The sequence below is a fragment of the Neophocaena asiaeorientalis genome, unplaced genomic scaffold (genome assembly GCF_003031525.2).
Source record: "Neophocaena asiaeorientalis asiaeorientalis breed wild unplaced genomic scaffold, Neophocaena_asiaeorientalis_V1.1 scaffold129, whole genome shotgun sequence".
NCBI lineage: Eukaryota > Metazoa > Chordata > Mammalia > Artiodactyla > Phocoenidae > Neophocaena > Neophocaena asiaeorientalis.
Genome location: NW_020172446.1, coordinates 6275481 through 6300516, shown reverse-complemented (window position 1 = coordinate 6300516; position 25036 = coordinate 6275481). Strand labels below are relative to the sequence as shown.

Genomic DNA, 25036 nt, shown 5'->3' with positions numbered 1-25036 from the left:
CCCCAAAAAAAAAAAAAAAAAAAAGTGTGCACAGTGGCTGGGTGTGTCTGGTCTAGGGCCAAAGATGAATTTTCTTGATGTGTAAGAGAGTTGCATTGAGCATGTGTCGTAAGAACCTTAGCCAACTTGGCATAAAGGAGGCAAATGGATAGGGTGGACTGCTGCATGCCTGGGGCGGGGTTCTGGGTACACAGCTTGTGCCAACTGAGAGATGCCACTGTCCTCTGTAATTCTGGGGAGAGTGTGCTGCAGCTGACATGGGCATTTTTCTAGACACCACATGTTCATTCGCATCTTCTGATCCTTGGCCAAAAGAAGAAAAATGTAATTTCTAAATACTCCGTGAAGAGGAGAGGCAAGGAGCAGGGGAGAGGAGGTTGGCTTCTTCAATGGGTGCTGACTTTATAGTCACACCCCAGCTTCATTACAGAATGAATGTCTTCTTTTTTATATATAAATTTATTTATTTTGTTTTTGGCTGCGTTGGGTCTTCATTGCTGCATGCGGGCTTTGTCTAGCTGCGGTGAGGGCGGGGTTACTCTTCGTTGTGGTGCACGGGCTTCTCACTGCAGTGGTTTCTCTTGTTGCAGAGCATGGGCTCTAGGTGCACAGGCTTCAGTAGTTGTGGCTGGCAGCCTCTAGAGCGCAGGCTCAGTAGTTGTGGTGCACGGGCTTAATTGCTCCACAGCATGTGGGATCTTCCTGGATGAGGGATCGAACCCATGTCCCCTGCACTGGCAGGGGGATTCTTAACCACTGTGCCGCCAGGGAAGCCCAGAATGAATGTCTTGAATCTTAGATCTGTTCAGTTAGCCATTGCTCTTTTAAAAAGCGATATAAACAAGGAAGGCTATGTCCAGTTCCCTCTGGGGGTTGGTGGGAGAAAGATTATCAGTTCAAACTCTTAGGTTGGCCTAAGTAGATCAGAGTTTGAGGTGAGATGGATAAAGGAGTGTGGAGTGATACTCCACATGCCTTTTGGAAGGCTCTAACCTTGTTCTCAGTGGAATGAAGTTGGCCGTGGAAAACACTTGCTTTAGCAGCACATGTACTAAAACCAGAACGATACAGAGAAGATTAGCATGGCCCCTGTGCGTGGATGACACGCAAATTCATGAAGCGTTCCATTAAAAAAAAAGAAAGAAAGTAGGAAGAAGAAAATAAATGTTTCTCCTCCTTCCTCTTCCTGTAACCTTAACCCTGGGCTGAATACAGTCTCTTTATTAAAGCCATAATTTGTTTGTTTGTTTATAGCAGTGCCACATGGCATGTGGAATCTTAGTTTCCCAGCCGGGGATCGAAACCTCGCCCCCTGCATTGGAAGCATGGAGTCTTAACCACTGGACCACCAGGGAAGTCCCAAAGCCATAGTTTTTAAAAAGTACCTTACTGGTCTCATTGGAGAGCCCTGTTTTCCAACTGCAGAGGGTTTCCTGAGACCTTTCCAGTGTACATAGGGTTGCAGTTTGAAGAAAAGGGAAGGCTCCGAATGCAGAGGTGTTTGGAGGCTAGAGAGGTGTTTGGAGGCATTGAGGCTAGAGAAGATTGGGAAAGATTGTTTGGTCACCCACATTGGCATTAAAGGCCAGGGAGGGTGTTCACCCTCGTAGGTTCACAGACCTAATTTGTCAGAACTAAATGGATCTGTTTCTCAGGATCTCAGAAAGACCTATATACGAGACCCCCAAATGCCAATATATTAAGTTATATTAAAATACAAAATTACTAATGAAAACCAAGGTATTCCTGTTTGCTGAGTAGGGCATTCTTTCCTTGTGGACTCTTCTGCATAGAAAACCAAATTATAATCAGAAAGCCAACATGTAGTGAAAACATCTACTTGCTTAAGTGATCAGACCCTTGTGTCTGTAGTGTTTTGTTTTGTTTTTTTAAACAAATTTATTTATTTATTTTTGGCTGCATTGGGTCTTTGTTGCTGCACGCGGGCTTTCTCTAGTTGCAGTGAGCGGGGGCCACTCCTAGTGGTGCACGGGCTTTTCATTGCGGTGGCTTCTCTTGTTGTGGAGCACGGGCTCTAGGTGCATGGGCTTCAGTAGTTGTGGCACGCGAGCTCAGTAGTTGTGGCATGCGGCTTAGTTGCTCTGCAGCATGTGGGATCTTCCCAGACCAGGGCTCAAACCCGTGTCGCCTGCACTGGCAGGCGGATTCTGAACCACTGCGCCACCAGGGAAGTCCCGCTTTGTGTCTGTTGATTAGCACTTTCTGTCCCAACAGAGGCCAAACTAGGAGAAAGTTGCTCGGAGAGCATAGACTCAGAATCAGGTGGTTAGTGGGAGAACCTTGGGGCCTAGTATCATCAAACCAGGCCAACCTGACACTCAGGATGGGGCTGCTAGATGTGCCACATACACAGCCCAGGGCTCTTGCTCCCAGAACAATGCTGGAGAATTTCTGCCAAACTGGTCTCTTTGGACTCGCCCTCGATGGATATTATACCCTTCATTTCCTTTTTTGTTAAACTAATAACAGGGCCGTTATTTCAATAGCCCTTTTAGTTATAATCTTGATCTGGTGCTTTCTTGCAAGTATCTTTCGTTGGATTCAGGGAAATTACTGATAGTCTCTTGGGTTGTTTCTATACAGGGTGGATCTTATCCCTTATATTTCAAATTCTTCTCATCTCAATCTCAGAGGTAACCTTAGTTTCAGTTTTAGAGTTATGGAATTTGACTGTTAGCCCCATGTACTGTCAGATGGGGCAGTGTGGCATCCATCTGAAATTGCGATAACTGCCAAAGTCAGAGGGTACAGAATGATCTGGGCTGTGGTCAGGAGGAAGGCTAGTCTATTCCCCAGTGACATTAGAGCTGCAGTCATTTTCTCTGATAAATAATTGAACGGTGCTTTCCGAGGGGGTCTCATTACAATGATCAGGAGTGTGGAGGGTGAGAGGTTTGGTTACAGTGAGAGGAAGGCTGCAGAGGGCAGATAGACAGTGCCTGGCCTACAGTGCCCTGCTCTGTGCCCCGGGAAGTGGGGGTGGGGGGACACCAGGTGACACTCCGACGGCAGAGCAGCGGGTCTCCGCGCTTCAGCTCATCAGAACTGCTCCCTGTCTTTGCCCAACTGGGAAGAGTCCTGAGGAGCCTGTAGTGGCATCGCTTTAATTAAATTCCATATTTGGTCTTTGGGGACTTTGTATGAGTGAAACTTGAGAGTTGCTGCATTTGAGTTACCAGATGTACTTGCTGGGGCTTGGAGAGTGACTGGAGTGCCCCAGGGAGTGGAGAATTCTTTGCTTCCGTGCTCCCTGGGGGTGAGGGGTGGATATTTTATTTATCCTCATTAATCTTTTTTCTTTCTTTTTTCCATGTCCTTGCCTTGGAGCAGTTATTACAGTAAGTATTTTCAGGGGGGTTGGAACTGTAGATGATTTATAAGAAAAGGAAAAATAAAAATGGAACTGCCCCGGAGACTCCTGGGTATTCCTCTCTTTCTCTTGGGTGACTTTTGGAGCTTTTGAGGCTTAATCCTTTCAGTCCTAATGAGGAACTTGTTAATTGGCAAAATGGCTTCTTGCTTGAAGCTACATTGGCAGGTAGCTTTGTAGGTGCAGCAGTCAGGACTGTGGCATACTAGCCCCAGGTCTCACGTGTACAGAATGACGCAAGGCTGTCCCCTGCTTGCCCCAGGTTTGGCCTTCCCAGGGTTGTACAAGAAGCTTCAGTTCAGCTGACCCGATTGTGACTTTCCCATTGGGGCGTTTGTTGACCCCAGTGAGCACTGACCCTTGGCAAAATTGAGAAATCAGCAAGGTTTCTTTTCCAGGCCCAGCCCCTCTGTCAGTGCCCCTTCTCTCCACCCTTCAGCGTCCTCATCCAGGTGCCTTGTCCCTGCTGGTAAATGTAAGAAGTTTCTGGGAACCTAATTCCCACTGAGGAGTTAGGGGATTAACGTGTTCCTCCTTTGAGTAGTTCCAACTTTTTAAAGGCACTAAGGGAGGAGGCTGATAATTAGCATGAAAGGTTAAATTAGCAAAAGGTTGGCTGGGGAGAACGGGCGCGGGTGGGGAACACGTTTGGTTGGCTGGGAAGTCTCCCCGTGCTCTTCCCACGCTGCCAGTCAGCCGTTACGCCCTGTGCATGAGGCAAATAGGAGGGATACACGGATTAAATACATGGATTTTGAAGCCAGACACGACTGAGTTTGAGGCCCAGCTCTGTCGTTATCTCTGTGCCATTGGACAAGTCCCCTCACGCCTTTGAACGTAACTTTCCTTGACTATAAGACGAGGGTGGTATTACTACAGCCATCGCAGGCTGGGGTGAGGATTGAACGAGATAACACTCACCCGGTGTACTGTGGGCTCCTGGTACAGTTAGCTGTTACTATAAGGCAGAGGCTGGGGTCTCTCGACTGCCCGTGAGCAAGTAGGGGGGATGGTTACTCTCCAACTTTGAGCCTGGTGACTGTAAGGTATTTTTTTTCCCCTTCCAGAATGAATACATGAAAGAAGACTTTCTGATTAAAATTGAAACCTGGCACAAACCAGATCTTGGCACCCAGGAGAATGTAAGTAGCACTCCCCAGGAGCCCCGAGGACTTCCAGGCCCCAGGACGGGGTGTTGAGGCTCCTTCCATGCCAAGGGGTCTGATCCATGGTCCCCTTTCTCCTGGCCAGGCAGGCAGTAGCCTGTGCCCAGATCTGTCCTACCAGGGTGGGATTGCTCTGTCTCTAATCTGAAAAATATGATCTCCAAGACTCTTTATAGGACCTCTCCTAGTGCTGGGATTGGTCTAAAAATGTAACTCCTGGCACAGAGGAGGTGAATTTTTAAACCATCAAAATTAGGGAATTCCCTGGCAGTCCGGTGGTTAGGACTTGGTGCTTTCACTGCCAGGGCCGGGGTTCAATCCCTGGTTGGGGAACTAAGATCCCGTAAGCTATACAGGGGCTTCCCTGGTGGCGCAGTGGTTAAGAATCCGCCTGCCAGTGTAGGGGACACAGGTTCAAGCCCTGGTCCAGGAAGATCCCACATGCCACGGAGCAGCTAAGCCTGTGTGCCACAACTACTGAGCCTGCGCTCTAGAGCCCACAAGCCACAACTACTGAGCCTGTGTGTCGAAACTACTGGACCCCGTGCTCTGCAATGGGAAGCCACCACAATGAGAAGCCCGCGCTCTGCAACGAAGAGTAGCTGCTCACTGCAGCTAGAGAAAGCCCGCTTGGAGCAACAAAGACCCAATGCAGCCAAAAATAAATAAATAAAATAAATTTATAATAAATAAAATAAAATACACCTATCCTTTATCCCAGCAATTCCACACCTAGGAATTTATACTACAGTTAGGTTTTCACATGTATGAAATAGCTTATATACAAGGAGATTCATCTCAGCATTCTTTGTGTACCCAAAGGTTAAAAACATAAAAGCCCATCAGTAGGACCCTGCAGCCATATAGTGGTATATTATGCAGCCATTAAAAAGAACCAGTAGGGAACAGTCTTCAACATACACTGTTCAGGGGAAAAAGCACGATGTGAAACAGTGTGTATACATGCTACCATCTGTATTAAAAGAAAAATCTCTACACTTGAATGTTTAGCAGTGGTGGTACTTGGGAGTGGACTTGAAGACAAGAGAAAGAGTTATACGCTTTATCATATCCTTTTGTGCATTTTGTAAATTTATTTATTTTTGGCCGTGTTAGGTCTTCGTTGCTGCGCGTGGGCTTTTCTCTAGTTGCAGAGAGCAGGGGCTACTCTTTGTTGTGGTGCGCGGGCTTCTCGTTGCAGTGGCTTCTCCTGTTGCAGAGCACAGGCTCTAGGCGTGCAGGCTTCAGTAGTTGTGGCACACGGGCTTAGTTGCTCCGCAGCTTGTGGGATCTTCCCGGACCAGGGCTCAAACCCGTGTCCCCTGCATTGGCAGGCGGATTCTCAGCCACTGTGCCACCAGGGAAGCCCCTTTTGTACATTTTGAATTTGTATCAGAATTTCGTAGCATGATTTTGTATCTGGTACCACCTATTTTGAGTTAGTTAATTTTTTTTTTTTTTTTTTGTGGTACGCGGGCTTCTCACTGTTGTGGCCTCTCCCATTGCGGAGCACAGGCTCCGGACGCGCAGGCTCAGCGGCCATGGCTCACGGGCCCAGCCGCTCCGCGGCATGTGGGATCTTTCCAGACCAGGGCATGAACCCGTGTCCCCTGCATCGGCAGGCGGACTCTCAACCACTGCACCACCAGGGAAGCCTTTGAGTTAGTTAATTTTTAAGAGCATCAAAATAAGCAGTATATGGCTAACCAGGCAACATCCCCATGAGACAAGTGTATAGTCTTTACAAAGGGGGAACATATGGAAACAAAATAGGTGCTAGGGGAGTCCTGAGAGTGTCTTGGGCTGTTGCAGTTGTACTTAGCTTGAAAAATCAAAGCATTAGTTCTCAAATGTATGTCCACTTAAAATCCATCCTCCCACTCCTTTGGATAGTTTTGTATGTACCAGTAGGAATCTCACATCTCTGGCTATGGGAACAGCTGCTGCTAGGTGTCCATTTTGGGTAAAGGGTGCTTCGTAGATGATAAAAACTACACAGTGGTCCTCCTTGTTCCTGCAGGTGCATAAACTGGAGCCTGAGGCTTGGAAACATGTGGAAGCCATATATATAGACATTGCAGATCGAAGCCAAGTACTTAGCAAGGTAGGAACTGTTCAGTGATATGGGTGGCCTTTGAGATGCAGAAATGACTTCTAAGTGTCAGAGCAACCAAGGAGCCATACCCAACTTGGCTCAAAGGGAAGTTCTCTCTTGGGTATTTTATTTTTTAAATGAGTGTTAAGAATTGCCTCGCCTTGACTCGGGGATACCACCAGGAAAATAGTGGCTCAGATGTATGTGTCCTGTTTGGCCTCTGGAAATTGTCACTGGATGACGTAGGTACTGTCGGTAGCCCTGGGGGTGATTTGCCCTGCTGAAGTGACACTTAGCCTGAAACTAGTTCTCTTTCTAACCTTGTGATCAAAAATATATATTGCCTGCCTATTTTGTGTTTAGAATACTCTGTTCTGTGGGTTCCAGGTTGGGGGGTTGCCAGTTACATGAAAAGACAAGTCCCCTGCCCTCAAGACGTTGGTGGTCACTTCTCAGAGTAACAGACATGGCAGCAGCCACCTGGAAAGGACAGTCCACTGCTAGACCATAAAGTTGGAGAAATTGGGGACCAGGTCTGTCCTGCTCACTGCCCAGGAGGTATTGGTTTAGGGAAGTAAAGGACTAGGTTTCCCCCATTCAGTACTCTTCCTATTTGACAGAGGCCTGTTGGAACCTGGGCACAGGAACTTGACTCTGCCCATTGGTAGGGAATAAGTGTTTGCTCTCTGTACCCCAGGGGTATGATACTTCTTTCCTGGAGTCACTCTTTGTGCCTAAGATATTTTGTTTTGTGCATTCCCAAATAGATACGAAAGCCATCTTGTGCTTCTTTGCCTAATATCCCCACCCTTACCCTCAAAAGATTAGTGGATTTTTCCAAAAAAATTTTTTATTGAAGTATAACATATATAGCAAAGTGAATCGATCATAAGTGTGCAGCTTGATGAATTTCCTCAAACTGAACATCGCCAGATATTTCTCAAACAGAAATACTAGCCAAAAGTATGGTGCTTTGAGTATTTTGTTGACTGTTTCATGTGAGTGGAGAGAAGCAGAGGCAGGGAAGATTTAATAAATAATCTCCTTAGCTTTGGGAAATGCTTTATGATTGTGTGTGTGTGTGTGTGTGTGATTTGATACCTTCGTTATTTTTGTTAAGTAGATGCCATAAGGAGTTTGCTTTTCGTTGCCCACATTAGTCAATGCAGAGGAACAGCCCAAGAGTAAACTTCTGTTACTGTTAATTAACACACAGCTGACTGCATTTTAAATTAACACACTGACTGCATTTTAAATCAGTGAGGGGAGACTGACGATAGTACACAAGAGGATTAAGTCTGTACATTGAACATTTCCAATAATGATTTTATTAAAACAAGGCAGTTTAAAAACAAAAACAAAACAAGCCAGAGGGAGATGGGACTAGAAGATTTCAGGAATGACTGCGGCCAGTTGTTCTCAGCTCAGGCTGCTGTTTTAGAATCACCTGGGGAGTTAAAAAAAAAAATGCATGCAACCCTCCCCTGCAAATGTTCTTATTCACTGGGTTTTAGGTGGAATGACCCAGAAATCTGTACAGTTGACCCTTGAACAACATGGGTTTGAACTGCGGGGGTCTACTTAAAAGCAGGGTTTTTTTCAGTATTAAATACAGTTCCACACGATCTGTGCTTGGTTGAATCCGGGGATGCAGAGGGCCTGCGGGTACAGAGGGCAAACTGTCAGTTGGATTTTTGACTGCGTGGAGGGTCAGCACCCCTAACCCCTGCCTTGCTCAGGGGTCAACTGTATTTTGAAAACACCTTCCTTGGTCACATGATTGTTCACTCCAGGTTGCAAATCCCCACCTTAAACAGTGGAAATACGTGCCTGCTCACACAGTCTGGTAAAAGTGAAAACAGGCCCTGGCAGACAAAATCACAGAGAGCTCTCCTCTGAGACAAATGTAAACAGTTCTGTATCTTGTTTATAACACCTTCCCAGATTTTCTGTGAGCCAGCAGCGTCAGAATGGTACTCTGGTGGAAAATCTGATCTGTTTCTCTCTCTCTCTCTCCTCCTCCCTCCCCTTCCCCCTCTTTATCCCTCCCCGCTCCAACTCCAACTTCTCTCAGGATTACAAGGCAGAGGAAGACCCAGCAAAATTTAAGTCTATCAAAACAGGCCGAGGACCCTTGGGTCCCAATTGGAAGGTGCAGTTCACACCCTCACCACCGGGTGGGGTGGGGGGTGGACTGGGGCCAGTGTGTGTGGGCCTCCCCAGTGGAGGAGGGGAATGGCCCGCCTGGGCTAAGGGGGATCCAGAGGTCTGCCCTCTTAGTTAACTGCTTGCCTGTGGGTGTGTTTCTAATACAGCAAGAACTTGTAAATCAGAAAGACTGCCCATACATGTGTGCATACAAACTGGTTACTGTCAAGTTCAAGTGGTGGGGCCTGCAGAACAAAGTGGAAAACTTTATACATAAGGTAAGTGACCAGGGTAGGAGGCCTTCCCAGTGTGTGTTGGTGGGGGGTGTTTTGCCCGACAAGAGAAGATCATACAACCCACGTGGCATATATCAACCCACGTGGCTTGATATTTTGGTTTCATTTCCCAGACCCCCACTCCCCCTTGCAAGGGTACCACATGTGAAAGGTAAGGAAACTGAGGCAAAAGAAGGAAACAGGAAGGGGCTTTGCTGTGATTAAATGACAAATTCAGCATCTTTTTATTTATTTAATTGCGCTGGGTCTTAGTTGCAGCAGGTGGGCTCCTTAGTTGTGGCTTGCGGGCTCCTTAGTTGCGGCTCGTGGGCTCCTTAGTTGTGGCATGTGAAGTCTTAGTTGTGGCATGCATGTGGGATCTAGTTCCCTGACCAGGGATCGAACCCGAGCCCCCTGCATAGGGAGTGCGGCGTCTTAACCGCTGCACTACCAGGGAAGCCCCTCAGCATCTTTTCTTGATGCCAAAAGGCAAGAAGCACTATGAAACAAATTCTCCAGTGCCCTGAATTACTGAACTAGACAGACCTAAGGAGTTTTTTCCTCTTTTCTTTTTTTTTTTGCGGTACGCGGGCCTCTCACTGTTGTGGCCTCTCCCGTCGCGGAGCACAGGCTCCGGACGTGCAGGCTCAGCGGCCATGGCTCACAGGCCCAGCCACTCCACGGCATGTGGGATCTTCCCGGACCGGGGCATGAACCTGTGTCCCCTGCATCGGCAGGCGGACTCCCAACCACTGCGCCACCAGGGAAGCCCTCTCTTTTCGTTTTTTAACAAGAGAATCTCAAACAAAAGTATAATAACATGTAAAAATGGGAGACCCAGGAAAACTGAGCAACTCGCCCAAATGACACCTAAGGAGTTTCTATAACCTTATCTCTGATGTGTGAGTCTGGTGAAACTGGGCAACATTCATAGCTGTTGGCCAGTTTTAACCTGGCTTTAGGCTCAAGAGACAAGGAGGAAACTTGGCACAGTTGTTTTGGGACCTTGACTTGTGGACTGCCTGTCTTGGTAGCATTTTGGGCACAGAGCCTCGCGGTGGGGTAGGCACCAACTCTCTCCTGGGGGCTTCCCCTACTTGAGGCCATACCCTTCAGACACATGGAGGCAAAGGTCACTGACCTGAGGGACTGGAGGGCTGATCCAGATCAGCCAGCCAAGTATCACTCCCCCCCGCCCCCGTAAAGTGTGGATACTGGCACAGAGGTCGTGGGGCGGAGGGCTGCAGCAGTGGCCTGCACCTTCCGGTTCTAACTTGGGTCCCTCCTTTTTATAGCAAGAGAAGCGTCTGTTTACAAACTTCCACAGGCAGCTGTTCTGTTGGCTTGATAAGTGGGTTGACCTGACTATGGATGACATTCGAAGGATGGAAGAAGAGACGAAGAGACAGCTGGATGAGGTACGTGGGAGGCCAGACGAGACTCTGGGTCTGTCACCTAGATAACCGTGAACATTATGGAAACTGTCGTGCCAGGGCAGTTCACTGAGGGCACCGTCCTGTGGTTCTAGGAACATGTCAGCGTCCACTGTGGGTAAGGTCTAATGCCAGGCGATATGGGAACTACAAGGAAGAAAGCAGCCTGTGCTCTTGAACTTGCAGTCTAGTCGAGGTCTTGGCATATCCAGAGAGACAAATATGGCGGGCTGTGCTGAATGCCAAGTGAGTAATACAGTTGCTGCAGTGGTTCTTCAGAGCCGGTGGCGGGGGGGATGGTGCTGGGCTGCAGAGATGGAGGCGGCCTCGGAAGGAGGCAGGCTGGGCTGATCCATGAATGCCACGCATGTCACCCGCAGAGGACAGCAGCGGCACACAGGACTAACCCCTCTATAAGGGTGTTGGGAGCTATTTTTAGAGTTTGGAGCCTTTGCCTTTTTTTTTTCTTGCCCGTGGCATGGATCCCAGAAGGAGAGCTAGCTGCTGTTCCATGGAAGCCTGAAGACCTAACACTCCTCTTGCCTCATTTGGGGAATTTGGGGCTGCTTCCCTGCAAGGCTCACTCTGAGGAGATGGTCAGTAAATAACATTCAGGCAGCCACTGTGTGTGAGACACCATTCTGAGGGCTTTTCCACGTCTTGTCCCATCTCCTGTGATCCTCACAACCCCTGTGAGGATGCGCCACTGTTACCCCCACTCTCAGATGAGGATGTAGAGGTTCTGAGAGTTCAAGGCTATACCCAGGGTCACACAGCCTGCAGGTGATACAGTCAGGGGAAGAGCTGTAGCACTCAATCACTCCGTCTCTTCTCCCTCTAAATGCCATTTGGGGCTCCCTCCTGCCTCTCGGGGCTAAAAATAAGGCAGGAAGCTCTGTTTCATAGGAACTGCCATCCATTGCTCCCTCCTTGCCCTGGGAGGGTTGGCATGGAGCCTGGATGTCTGGCAGGCATAGCTTTGCACAGCCTTGTCTGGCACTCCAGCAGGGCCTCAGGTGAGACGCAGGCCCGGGTCCACGGTGCCCCACACTACACAGGTGCTCCCGCTGCACTGTGCTGGTCTCGGTGGAGAATGGGCCTGCGAGCTCTTCCTTCCTTGATTTTACCCTCCAGGATGACACTTCCTGGGCTGACTCACTGGTTACAGTGGTTTGCTGAGTTAGTTCCTGTTGTAGGCAGACGTTTTAGTTATTCATTCAGGTACATTTGGCAGGGAAGTGGCAGGATTTTGGACACAACTCCTGATTCTTCTGCTAAGGATCTTCAGGAAGTGGTAGATTTTAATGTCCAGGTCCCTGGCGATTCTAACAATGTAAGAGGGAGGCCTGAGTCCTGTGGTCACCCGATTCTTGAGAAGAAGAAAAGAAACAGGTTACCAAATGGAAGAACACGGAGCTTTCGGGGTTTAGCCTGTAGCTTCAGCTGCCCACTGCCTGACAGGCCAGCCAGAAGTACACTGGGGTCATGGAAGTGTTTGCTGACAGCCTTTCACTCTTTGGGTCGAATTCGCATTCTTGGTGCTGGGAGAACTCTCCTGAGCATTTACTGGATCTGCCTCCCTCAGATCCAAAGTTTGAGAGCACTTGTCCTCGGGGAGTTCATTTTTAATCCCCACCCCTTGTCTTTGCCTGTTTCTCCATTCTGTGGATAACTGTGCCAAAAGCTTAGATGATTTCTGTCCTCCAAGATAATTGCAAAATGCAGAAAACCCTCTTTGGAATTGGAATTTTTAAAATAGTTGGCAGTGGAAGAGAAAGCAAAGCCACTGGGGGACATGTTCTGACCCCTTTAGCAACTGTATGGGACCTTTGTGTGCTGACTGTACCGCTGGCTCACTTCTCTTTCTTCTTTATTTTTCCTCTTTCTAAAAATATTTTTATCAAGGTTTTATTTTCAGTTTTACTTTTTTCATTTTTAATTAAAAAAACACTTTATTGAAGTCTGATTGACATACAAAGAGCTGCACCCATTTAATGTGTACATCCTGATGAGCTTGCAGATAAATAGACATCCGTGAGACCATCACCACAGTCAGTGCCAAAAGCATATCCATCACCTCCACGAGTACCCTAGGCGTGTGAGGAAGATGCCGTCCTCCTCCGCCCTGTCTCTGTGGTCCTGCCCCCAGAAGTAGCCCCTTGCAGTTCTCACAGTTGTTTCTTTTGTTAGTTACCTCCGAGTTTCTAAATAATAGGTTTATCCTCTTAATTCACAGTTTTTCGACTTTAGCTGTTAATTGCTTACTTCTTCCTGTGGAAGGTTTAGGTCTTTTACTCCACCCACCACTCACACGCTCCTCCTCTCCATCCTTCAGTGTCACAATTTGGGGTTAACTGGTCATTCAGCATTTATCATTATTATACCTTTGTCATTCTTTTTCCCAACTGAACCCTTTCATCTACTCTGATCTTCATTCCTTCCTTGGATAATTTTCTTGTTTTGTTAGGAAGTTCGTAACCGCGTTCCTTCTTTTTGTTAGCTTAGTTCTCTGTATCATTAAGTTTTTGAGTCTCAACAGGGTGGTTGGTTGGGTTGTTTGCACAATAATGTAGTTGACTTTGGTTCATTCTCATTCATTTTGCTCCCACTCGGTGGGCACTTTGAGCTAAAGATCTCTTTAGTTCTGGGAAATGTTTTTGTGTTACCTGTTTCATCATTTTCTCCCCTCTGTTCCCTTTCTGGATTTTTTTTAGTTAGAAGTTGGACCTCATGAATTGACCTTCTGATTTTCTTGTTGTGTCTCCTTTTTCGTCTCCTTCCTAGGGGAGGTTTTCCAAAGTTAACTTTTCTCTCCTCTGTTGAACTTAAGACGTTTTAAAGCATTTCTTGTGCTGTGTTCTTTTTTTAAGTATTTTTTCTTTTTTTCTGCTTGCATCATTTTCCTTTTCTGAAGCTCTGGGTTTTGGTTCTTGTTTGGCTTTGAGATATCTCTGCCACCTGAACATTCTTTGTTTTCTCTGAGCTCCTTTTTCCTATGGGACTCTGTGTTTTCTGTTAGGGGCTTCCCTCAAATGACTGGGGGTTGGGGGTCCTTGGCTGTCCGTTCAAAGTGAAGAGTGAAGCTCCAAAAAGTGGTTGGAAGCTCTCTGAGTCAGTGGCTGGGCTTATTGAAGGGTAATCAGGTGGTTCCATTGGGGTCCCCCACTTCAGGATCCTGAGTCTATTTTTCTTGGGCTGCTCATTTTGCTTTGAGAGGACTCCCCAGTCTTTTGCTCATGGGGATGGTCAGGGCCAGCATTCGGGGAGCTGAGCTGGAGAAAGGTCCTGGTGGGCTCACTATGCCATGGGGTGGCTCTAACTTAATCCCGTTGTATTCTGCATCGTGCCCACTTCACCCCTAGCTGAGCCTGGGGTCCTGAGTTCAAGACCTCAGTGCCTCCAGAGAGTGAATCCCTGGGCTTTGCAGGAAGGGGGCGTTACTTGACTGTGAAAACTGGGGGAGGGAACACCAGGGCACGCCAGGCCCAAATGGTTCTTTATTCCCACTTTCAGTAAAGTCACCTGTTTTCACCCCTGGCTGCACTCCCACTTTTAGAGGCACCTGATGCTGCCAGTTCCCAGGCCTCTGGGTGACCTGCAGCACCAGTGGGTCCCCTCCTCACCGGCAGCCCCTGCTGCTCTGCAGATCAGTCATTGTTCATCCATCCTTTTTCATCTTCCAGAATGCCATTTCCATCTCTTATCTGTAGTTGTCTCCTCTGTTCTTGTTGTCTTTATAGTTTTCTATCTTTTTTATTCCTTTACTGTCATTGTGGTAGGGTCTTGGGGAGGAATAGCAACAAATGCATGTATTCAATCTGCCATGATTAACTGCAAGTTTGTGATAGAAGATATGACTGTTAGGGAGTTCCCTGGTGGCCTAGTGGTTAGGATTCCAGGCTTTCACCGCCGTGGCCTGGGTTCAGTCCCTGGTCAGGGAACTGAGATCCTGCAAGCTGTGTGGCACGGCCAAAAAAAAAAAAAAAAAAAAATCAGAGAAATTATGACTGTTATTCTTTAAACCAATGCATAGTAGTCTGGAGTGGGTGGGTTGTTTTGTGAGTTATGAGAGGTCACTATAAGGCCACAGTCACCACTGCCATAACTCTTGTCCCTCTGTGGGGGTAGACCCACCATTCTTGGATTGAGGCTCAAGGATTTGAGAAATGAGATCAAGAGATTAGTCCTGGGACTTCTCTATTGGCGCAGTGGTTAAGAATCTGCCTGCTAATGCAGGGGACACGGGTTCGAGCCCTGGTCTGGGAAGATCCCACATGCCACAGAGCAGCTAAGCCTGTGCGCCACAGCTACTGAGCCCACGTGCCACAACTTCCGAAGCCCTCGCACCCAGAGCCTGTGCTCCACAACAAGAGAAGCCACTACAATGAGAAGCCCGCGCACTGCAACGAAGAGTAGCCCTGGCTCACCGCAACTAGAGAAAGCCTACATGCAGCAACGAAGATCCAACGCAGCCAAAAATTAATTAATTAATTTTAAAAAAAGAGAGATAAGTCCCTTTACCTAAAAACAAAAATGTCAGGAAATGTGTGCCTGTAGGGGACCAGTGGCTCTCCCTCCTTCCCTCGCTCCTGATCTTAAGAAACTCAATCTCAGAAGTGGAAGAGTCCAATTATAAAATTATAAGAGTCCAATTATAAAAGTCATTTAGTCCAATTATATGGCCAGTGCTTGAGTCCTCTCTGCAGCCTTCCCACCAGCTTGTGCTTGACCACCTCCTGTAATGGGGAACTCACTGTCTTATGAACATGGTGGTAATAAACATATCTATATTATTTTTTTTAATTGAAGTACAGTTGATTTACAATAACATATCTATTATTAAGAGAAGCTAACATTGAGGTCTTACCATATGCCTGTCATGTGTGGTAAACATTTGACATGTATGGTCATGAAATGCTCATGGCTACCTGTGCCATAGGTATTACTTTCAGAGAAGTTAAGGATACCTTCCAGTTCAGAGAATAGGTACCTCCTGGGCCTTGGTCACTAACTCTAGATAATGAGACTGGGAGAAGAGGACTCATTTTAAAAATTTTAAGAAAACTTGTTTCCCTACTTACTGGACTCTCTAGAACATTTGCTGAGAAACAGCAAAGAACACACAATTAAGATCCTGCCGCATTTTCTTCCCCAGCCTTCCCTTGTGGGTTTTCCTCTCTAAATCTGTTGGCTTCTCTGATCCCTCCATAGCCCATTCCTTCTGGACTTTGTACTTTGGGATGGAGCTCAGAGGCTACATGGCGCTCTTGCTCTGCTGGCCCACCCTGGGAGCTGTCTCTGAGCCTCCATGTAGCCAGCCTTCCTGTCTGTTTGCTTGTGTGTGAATGTGCCTGTCCCTTTCTCATTACCTGAACTTTGATGAGGAGGGCCTTTGCTCCATCCTATGGCTTTTTGACTGATGGATCACCATCAGTTTTAGATTTTAAGTCTTAAACTCTGGACCGGTTACACAGCGATTGTATAAGTGTCCCTGTGCAGTGGAGTGCCTGGCAGGACACTACATCCTAGTTTCCCGTTTGGGTTTGTGGTAGACAGAAGGTCTGAGGATAAAGAGAAATCACTCAGTGCCTAGCTCACCTGCTGGGCTGTGGGAGATTGGAATCTGAGATTCCCATAGCGCCTGCAGAGGGCAAAGCTAGGTCTTTTGAGGCCAAGGGATCCCTGTCTGTGGAGTCTTAATTCCTTCCGCCCTGCCCAGAAGTGATTGACCCCAGGGCAGACCACCTGCAGCATTGACCAACATCTTGAAATATAGGAGCAGCTTTCCTTTCTTTTAAAATAGTTTCATTTTTCAATATTAAGGTAATATATAAGCATCAAACATTTTTTGGAAAAGAGTAAAAAGTAGAAAGAAAAAAAACACTTGTACTCTATTTAAAGATAAGTACTCTATTTAAAGATAACCATTTTAAGAATTCGTACACACTTTTACTTAGTTATGATGGTATTCCATGTGCCTGGGTGGTTCTCTCACTTTTTTCTCTGAACATTGTAACAAAGCATTTCCTGCTAAAAAAAAGTTTCTTCACATACATGTTTCTAACAACAGTGTACATATTGCTGTGTACTCTGTCATCACCCTGTGTTGGATTTTCCTTCATGTTGTTGTAGGTTCTCACTGTTTTTAAATAATGCTGTGATGAAAATTTTTTATGCACTCAGTTTTTTGGGTAATTAGGATTATTTACTTAGAATAAATTCCTACAAGTGGAATTAGAGAATTTAAGACTCTTGTTACCTATTGCCAAATTTCTTCCCCCAAAGGCTGAATCTGTTTATAGAGTGGCTTTCTAGAGAGGTTCTTTTTTTTTGTAAGATTTTTTTTGATGTGGACCTTTTTTATTTTATTTTTTTTGCATTACGCAGGCCTCTCACTGTTGTGGCCGGACGCACAGGCTCAGCGGCCATGGCTCACGGGCCTAGCTGCTCCGCGGCATGTGGGATCTTCCCAGACCGGGATACGAACCCGTGTCTCCTGCATCGGCAGGCGGACTCTTAACTACTGCGCCACCAGGGAAGCCCAATGTGGGACCATTTTTAAAGTCTTTATTGAATTTGTTACAATATTGTGTCTGTTTTATGTTTTGGTTTTTTGGCCATGAGGCATGTGGTGGGATCTTAGCTCCCAGACCAGGGATCGAACCCACACCCCCTCCATTGGAAGGCGAAGTCTTAACCATTGGACTGCCAGGGAAATCCCTAGAGAGGTTCTAAAAACAATTCCACATTTGCCTCATATCTGTGCACTTTCAGAACTAACTGGTTTGTGGTTACTTTTCAGTGTCTTAAACTGATTGTTTTTTTGGTTTTTTTTACTAGCTTTATTTTTTTATTGAACTTTTTATTTTGAGATGATTATAAGATTCACATGCAGGTATAAGAAATAATACAGGGAGGAGATCCCTTTCTCCCAGTGACATCTTGCAAAACAGTAGTATAATATCACACCCAGGAAATTGACATTGATACTTATACAGGTTTCTTTAAGTAAAGGAGTATTTCATACTTATAGTAAAAACAGTTTTCAAAAGATAGAGAAAAATGTTAAAAAATAGAAGTCCAAATAAATAAAGAAAATCAGTAGATGAAAAAAAGTCCCTTTCTTCCAACCTTCGGCCTCATTCCCTAGAGGAAACCACTGCTAAAAACAAACCAGGACTAGAGCTTCTATTTTCATGTTCCTCGACTATATGTATATATATAGCCTGCAGTGGTTTGATCCAAGGAACACTACAAACATCAGATAAAATCTCTTGTGTCATTTAGGCCCCAGGAAACAGGAAATAAGCATTCTTAGAGCATTTCATTATAAGAATGAAATAATGCATTTTTATTTCAGTGGCACCCTCTATGGGGGGGACCTTGTCTCTGAGAGTAAAGGAAGCTATCGTGTTTCCTGATAGGAAGCTGCATCTTATTTCAGGCAGTAGGAAAAGAGGACCTGGCTTCGCGTTAGTAAATTAAAGCCAGGTGGTGGACTCTCAGGGTATACAAGGATCTGCTTGAGGCCCAAGGAGCTTTGGTCCCATGATACTAAATCTTAGCCTCCCTGATAATTGAAAATTTACATGAATGGTCATTAGTGAGCAGACATTTAAAGAGTGCTTTTCTGTCTTTTAAAAATTTTATTTTGAAAGAGTTTCAAACTTACTAAAACTGACAAGAAGAATACTGAGAACTCCTGTATACTCTTGAACCCAGAGAACCCATTCCTTTAAAGGAAAGGGTATGACCTGGGATCACACACTGCACCCTTCTAGTCTCAGTCTGGTGCAGCTCCTCAGTTTTCTGGGACTTCTATGACCTTGACATTTGTGGAAGTTACAGGCTAGTCACTTGTAGAATGTCTTTCAATTTGGGTTTGTCCAATGATTCTGCGTGATTAGATCCAGTTTCTGTATTTTAGGCCGAAACGTCACAGACTTCGGTGTTCCTTTCATTGTATTCTGTCTTTCTGTCCAGTTCTGGTGAAGTTACCTTTGTTCACCTGAAGCACAGGTGTTCCAGGCTCGTCTTGCTCTTTCTATGACCAGCCCTAGAATCAGCTGTATCACCAAGGAGCCCTGGTTCCTTTACTGGAGGATGGTGTTTGGGTGCTGAACGTGCTCACTGCTGTTGGGCTGTTGCTGCTCCCAGACTTTCTCATAGGATGGAGCTGGGGGACTTTAACATCTGTAGTTATTTCTATATCTAGCTGATACATTATGATCACACAGATACCTTCCCATTCCAACCTAACACCACAAGGTTAACTTCTTATCTTTTAAGAAATATGACAGTGCCCTTATCCTTAACAGATTTGTCATATTGAAAAAATCTTGAATTTGTTGAACCCTTATAAAGTAGTATATTAACAGATACTAATATGGATAACTGAAGTTATAGGAGCACTATTAAAGATATCATTCAGGAAAGTGAGTTTTGAGCAAAATCTACAGGGAGAGGCATTCCAGGGGAAGCTAGGAATAAGCACATACTGGCTTGGTGTCAGAAAACAGACTTTCCTGTTTGGAGCAGAGGATCTTTGCTGGGGACGATGAAAAGTGCGGCTTGTGAGACTGATTGATTTTATGATTCATTTAGGGTCCATCTCCTGTAGATTCTGATTCATCAGGTCTGGAGCCCTAGAACCTACAAGTGCCCCAGGCAATAATCTTGATCAAGTCTGAGGAAACTCTAGCCTAAAAGGCTAAGCTAAGACCTTAGGTGTAATGACAGTAATTGTTGTCAGTAAGGAGTGACTGTGGGAACCTTTGGGGAGGACCAGGAGAATGTTTTTCTCATGTCCAGGTTCCACATGGACTTACTGATTATAATAGTTGGTGGGGCAAGTGGGTGCAAACAATAGACACGGGCTTGAAACGTAGCAGAGAGTGTATTTGAAGATGTTTCCCAGTGGAGAACTACTACTACTGAGATAGGATCTCTGCACAGTGGCAGTATTAAAGTCAAGTGAATAAAACAAAAACCGAGGAGGCTGTAGCTTAAAAGTGCAGGTTCTTGAGAGCTGTGTACACACACATCCCCTTCACTACGCTGTTTGGAATAAAGACATTAACAACACAGATAACATGTACAGAGTGCCAAGCACCCTGCTGTGCTAAAGTACTCCACGTGAATATCTTAATCTTCACCACAACCCCATGACATGTGTACTATTATCTCTATTTTATTACTACAGTAATTGAGGCTTAGCAGTGAAGTCATTTGTTCAAGGTCACACAATTTAGTGATGGAGCCAGAATATGATCCAGGCAGTTTTATTCCAGCGCTTATGCTGTGTGTGCTCAAAAGCTGTTGAATGAGTAAAGAATGAAAGTTGAGCAGAAAACTCACAGATAATGAAGACATATCTAATGGGAAGTTAAAATATACACGTTATAGACATCCTGCAATTAGAACAGAATTTTCAAGTTGGAAAGGATTTGAGAGAGATGGCCACCACAGTATCCCCAACAAGAAGTTGTGTCCTCTGCTGCTTGGAAGGTGCCAGGGCAGGGACCACTCAGTGCTTCCAGAGAAGATCCCACCCTGTTTTCCAGCAGCCTCGCACTTCTGCCAAGCTGAGATCCACTCCCTGCATTCTCGATCCCTGTGTTCTGATGCCGAACTCTGGTGCCAAACTCTGCCCACCTGGCTGACTAGGCAAAGCCTCTAGGCAGAGCTCAGGAGAGGGAATTGCTGTTCCCTCCACCTGGAATGCTCCCTGCCCCCCACCCCCCAGGGGGCCCACGGGATTTCCCCCCTCACTTCCTTCTGGTCTTTACTCAAACGTCACTTATCAGAGAGGCCGTCCACAGCCTGCTCATAAAATAGCACTTTCCCACAGTCTCTCCGTCCCAGCAGCCCGCAGCCCCACCCGGCATAGTTTGTTCATTCTCCCCCCACCTTGTCCCAGAGTGTAAGCTCCTTGAGGAGAGACTTGGTCTGTTTTGGTTCACGGCTGAATTCAGGCTGGTTCAGGCCTGGAGCAGTTCCTTGCACAAAAAAAGATGCTTCATAAATATTTGTTGAATGAATGAAAGAAAGAGAGGAGCTTAAGAACTAAAGCCCAACAGTGGGATGCAGGGGAGAGAAATGGAAATCATGGATGGTGGGACCAATGACAGAGCTATAAATAGTATGACTTTGGCTGTGTGTACACAGAATTCTGTTCTTCTGCTGTGCTTTCTGCACAAAACAAATGCTCTACCCTATCCACTGGCAGGATTGAGAAGAAGGAGGCATGTATTTGTTGTAGAGTTCCATCAACAGCAAAAGCCTTCAATTTTTCCTGTTTTTTCTGTTCCAGATGAGACAGAAGGACCCAGTGAAAGGAATGACAGCGGATGACTAAAGCCACTCCTCCCCCTTCTGCACTGTATGTACCGCATTTCTCGCTGAGCATGACATAGACGCCAGAATCGGTTTGGGTCCTCGAGGCTCAGCAGCTCACTCTGGAGGCAGAAAGCCTGCTTCTTTCCTCGTCCTGCCCTCTAGTATTAATGATGATCGCGATGCTTAATAGCTCTCAGGCTTCGGAAAGAGGAAGAGGTTATGACTGTTAAGACATTTCAGGGATCTGTGTGATTGTACAAAGAACCACTCAGAGACAAGGACAGGGTGGTGGGAAGTGCGGCTGGGGTGGGGGCAGTGGATGAGAATCAAAGCTTATCTGCACCTAATTACTCTTCCTCTCGTAACTTGAGCCATTTCAAGTTGAAGCTGGCATTCTGGGTGCTCCCTGTACCCACCTGTGCCAGAGCTGTTCCCTACCTCTCCCTTGGAAAATTTGCCGTCCAGACAGCTTTTCCTAGTGGTCCTTGTTGGGTCTGGTGCTTCATTTCCTTTCTCTCTATACCCTCTGATCCCAGACAAAGTAGTTCAGAGGCAGCATCTTTCAGATACTTGGAGAGTGTTTCTGCCCAGGTCATAGGACCAGGATGGGATGTCTGTTTCACGTGGTCACTCCTTCCCAAGACCCTACATTGTATTAGCACCCAGTGTCCTGCACACCTCCACACTTGCTGTTATTCCAGCAGCTCAGAGGGGATTAGGCATGGAATGAGAAGCCTGGTCTTGCTCCCATCAGGCTCTGAGGGAAAATTATGTTATCAAATAAAGCCCGGTTGTCCTCTAGCACTACGGTGCTAAGGAGGCCTGGGCTTTCACCAGCAGTGAAGCAAACCACTGCTCACTCTGCCTGCCCTGTGTGCTTGAGGAGAACTTCTGGGAGATAAAACGGTAGGATGAAGTGGATTGAGGAGATGCCAGCTTCTCATCACTGCTTGGACCTTAGTTTCCTCTCCCCCCCACAGCCCCCCTACTACACCGCCTGGCATCCTTCCTGCTTTTGCAATTCCCCCATGAATGATTTACAGTGTGTTTCTATTTTCCTTTGTTGCTTCCTTAATAATTGTATTTCTCTTCTAGTTTTGCAAGACAGTGGTCAACAGGAAGGCCCAGCAGCTCCACCCTCCTGAGTGACAGGCCATCTTCGGACGCAGCCTTTCTGTGCCCATTCTTCAGGCAACTTTGATCCCTTACTGTAGTTAATTCTAGATGCCCTTTAACATTGTGAACAAATAGACTGTCTGGTATTACGAAGCCCGTGTGTGCGGGAGCCTGCCCCTCTGAGATATGTGGCGTGTAGGTGGCTGTATTTACAGCTCCTCCCTCTCCAACCATTGTGTTCTTGACCCATTTGTGTGCCCCCGCCCCCTTTATTTCCAAGTGACATTTTTAGCCTTTCAAAATAGCTGCCTTTTGTGATGTGGTGATTTTAAATGATTTACTTTGTTAGTTTTCAACCTTGGGATAAACTTGAGGTATTTTGCTTCCTGGGCAGATCTTCGCAATTTTGAGTGCTCACCTGGGGAGAAGGGATGAGTTAGAAATACGTATTTTTTTCCCTTCCAGTTCCACAGAACAGCAATGTGGCTTCATAACTCTGACCTCTGCTCCCAGTAACCCACTGTTACAGAGTGCTCTAGGCACCATGGAAGTACCCAAGGCCCAGCCAGCCTGTTTTGAAAATTAAACAAATACAAATAACCCCTGCCCCAGGCATTGCATCTCTGGTCACTAGTCTTAGAAATACCTATGGTTTCTTGGCCCTCCTGTTGCCCACTGTGTATCTCCGCAGAGCCCGTAATGTGCCCGGGTCAACTCTACCTGGAGGGAACTGTCCCGTGTGGCCCTTAGAATTGAGTCTGCCCCATACCTACCTACTAGTCTGCCCCCCGAGGAGCTCTGTATGTCCACGCTCCTCTTCCCTTTTGGGCTGGTGCTGCCACTCAGCAATAATCCCCTTTTCTCTGTGCTTTCTTAGATTCCTGTCCTCTGTCTGAGGCTGGTCAGGACGCAATGGGTCTTGATCTTTTCATGCTGCACAAAACAAGCATGCAAAAAGCTTCTTCCCAGAACATGTTCCCCCACGTCTCCAGTTGCTGGAAAGGAATTTGGGGATCAAGAACTCAGCTCGTCCTGCCCCCATGCTGAGTTCTGCCCTGGACAATCAAAAGCAAGTAGCGATCGTAGTACGGAGCTCTCCCAAAGCTGGCTGGTGAGAAAGTCCAGGCTCCGGGGAACAGAAGCTGCCGAGTGCTTCACGGTTCCCTGTGACTTGGCAGAGCCCGAGTATGCCTTCCCAGTGGGAGAATCTGAGATAGCTCTGGTGTCACCTGACATTTCCCAAACCTTGTGAAGTTTGTTGGCCGAGTGTGCGGTGACTCAAGCCCATGCTAGCCTGGGTGCAACTGCTAATGCGAGACCAAATCTCTGTTCGGGGAGTGAGAAGTAGGATGGGATGATCTGTCCTTAGGTTTTTGTCAGTTTGTTTTGCCTTACTCATTTCTAAGTGCAATAAGGGAGTGTCACACAGGATGAGACCTGTGACTTCCTGATGGCTGCTTCCCTGTGGCCCTCCTGGGGTAAGGGTGGACAGACTCAGCGTGGTTAGCTCCCACCTTCACTGAGGCCCCCTCTGGGGCCAGGAGATATCCTGTCACAGTCTCCTCACCTTGTGGGGTCTATAGTAGTGGATCTGGGGCAATTCAGTTGGTTATTAGCATCCCAACTGCTGGTAGCATTTATTTGGGAAAGTTGAATAGACATTCCTACTGGAGAAAAATATAAACGTTTTCCTACAAGCTCTGTATTAGCTATAATTATATTTGTGCTTAAAGCTTTTTCCCTTCTTAACATTCATCAACTAAGTTAAGTCCAGATGTGGGTTAGCCCGGGAGAAACAAACGGTGATATTCTAGGCAGACTATTGTTTATGTGGTTTGAGGGTCAGCAGTTGTCAGTCTCCTCCCTTCAGCTCTTCTCTGAGATCCACACATATCACTCCAATTCTAGGGGCGGGGCTCGCTCCTTGTCGGCCTTTTCTCTGGCTCCTCCCACCTCCACCTGTTGCCCCAGTTCAGCATCCACAAGAGCTGAACTGGTGTTTCCTGAGGTCAGCTGGATTTGGGGCTCCAGCCCACATCAACATAAGAAGGGACGTACCTGGTCTGTTCCGTCCCCATGGATAGTGTCGCTGCTGGGCAGCAGTGTTGGCTTCTTTTAAGTATCCCCCTTCCCTCCTTACCCACCCCCCAAACTGACTAGCACTCAGAGGGGCTTATGATGCAAGGCTCAGCTCCTGGGGTAGTACCTGAGGATGTGCCACGCCCCTTCAGACCAGCTGCTTTCAGGGCCGCAGTCCCAGTTGGAAGCAGCAGTGCCTCTGTAGGAGGGGTGCTGGGCTCTGGCCGCCTTATGGAGAGAGGTTGGGGACAGGGTCAGTATTGTGGACATGTGTATATCTTCCCAAATTCTCTTACAGTCCCTGCTGGGACTCCCTGACGTATTTTGGTTGGTTCCTAGTGCTACTTCTTTTACAAAATACACTTTGTAGAACTGATTAGATTACCTTGTTTATTTAATGTGAGTTTGTGCCTTTTTGTCTCAATCTTCCAATATGGGTTATATTGGGGGAAAAAGCAGTCTAATAAAATCCTAGACAGAGCTTTCTGGAGTCCAGCTTATTGGTGATGTCCTTATGTCCATTTTACAACTTAGGTATCTTCAAACTCTTGCTGATCTCCCCAGTTTTACCAGGGAAGCATTAGAAAGATACAGGATATCTCTGAAAATTGTTGCATGTTGATTTCTGTAAACTAAAACAATCCCCTTATCATTTTACTTATGCAAATATCACATTTCTGAAAGTAATTTGGCCATTTTCTACTGGCAGTATTTCCTTTTTGTTTTTGTCTTCCCTCCTCTCCACATCCCCCTCTTTTACCCATCCTACCAAGGAAAACATTTATTTAAGGTTGTTCTTAACCCCGGCTTCCGAGTCTGTAAACCTCATGAAGCTTGTTTGTAAAGTTGTGGTGCATTTTTCTGGGGAGAGTCACGGCTCTCATCAGTTCTTCAAAGGAATCCCATGCACTGTCCTGCCCCCGCCCCCCCCCCAAAAAAAATTAAGAACCAGTGATTGAAGGAAATCATAGTTAGTCTTTGGCACAATAAATAAT

The 25036-nt window shown here is 46.5% G+C and overlaps 1 protein-coding gene and 1 non-coding gene across 2 annotated transcripts in view; both read left to right on the top strand.

The window, feature by feature from the left end:
- The window catches only part of PITPNA (phosphatidylinositol transfer protein alpha), a 40168-nt gene extending 15646 nt beyond the window's left edge, over positions 1-24522 (top strand). The window contains exons 5-12 of the mRNA XM_024735301.1: positions 3352-3359; positions 4459-4533; positions 6578-6661; positions 8727-8804; positions 8968-9078; positions 10371-10493; positions 20821-20889; positions 21942-24522. Coding sequence (XP_024591069.1) covers positions 3352-3359; positions 4459-4533; positions 6578-6661; positions 8727-8804; positions 8968-9078; positions 10371-10493; positions 20821-20865 — 524 coding nt within the window. The 3' untranslated portion in view covers positions 20866-20889; positions 21942-24522. The remainder of the gene's footprint in view (positions 1-3351; positions 3360-4458; positions 4534-6577; positions 6662-8726; positions 8805-8967; positions 9079-10370; positions 10494-20820; positions 20890-21941) is intronic.
- Positions 1032-1134, top strand: LOC112394529 (U6 spliceosomal RNA). Its single transcript, XR_003002160.1, has one exon. It is a non-coding gene; the product is annotated as a U6 spliceosomal RNA (small nuclear RNA).
- Positions 24523-25036: the final 514 nt, after the last annotated feature.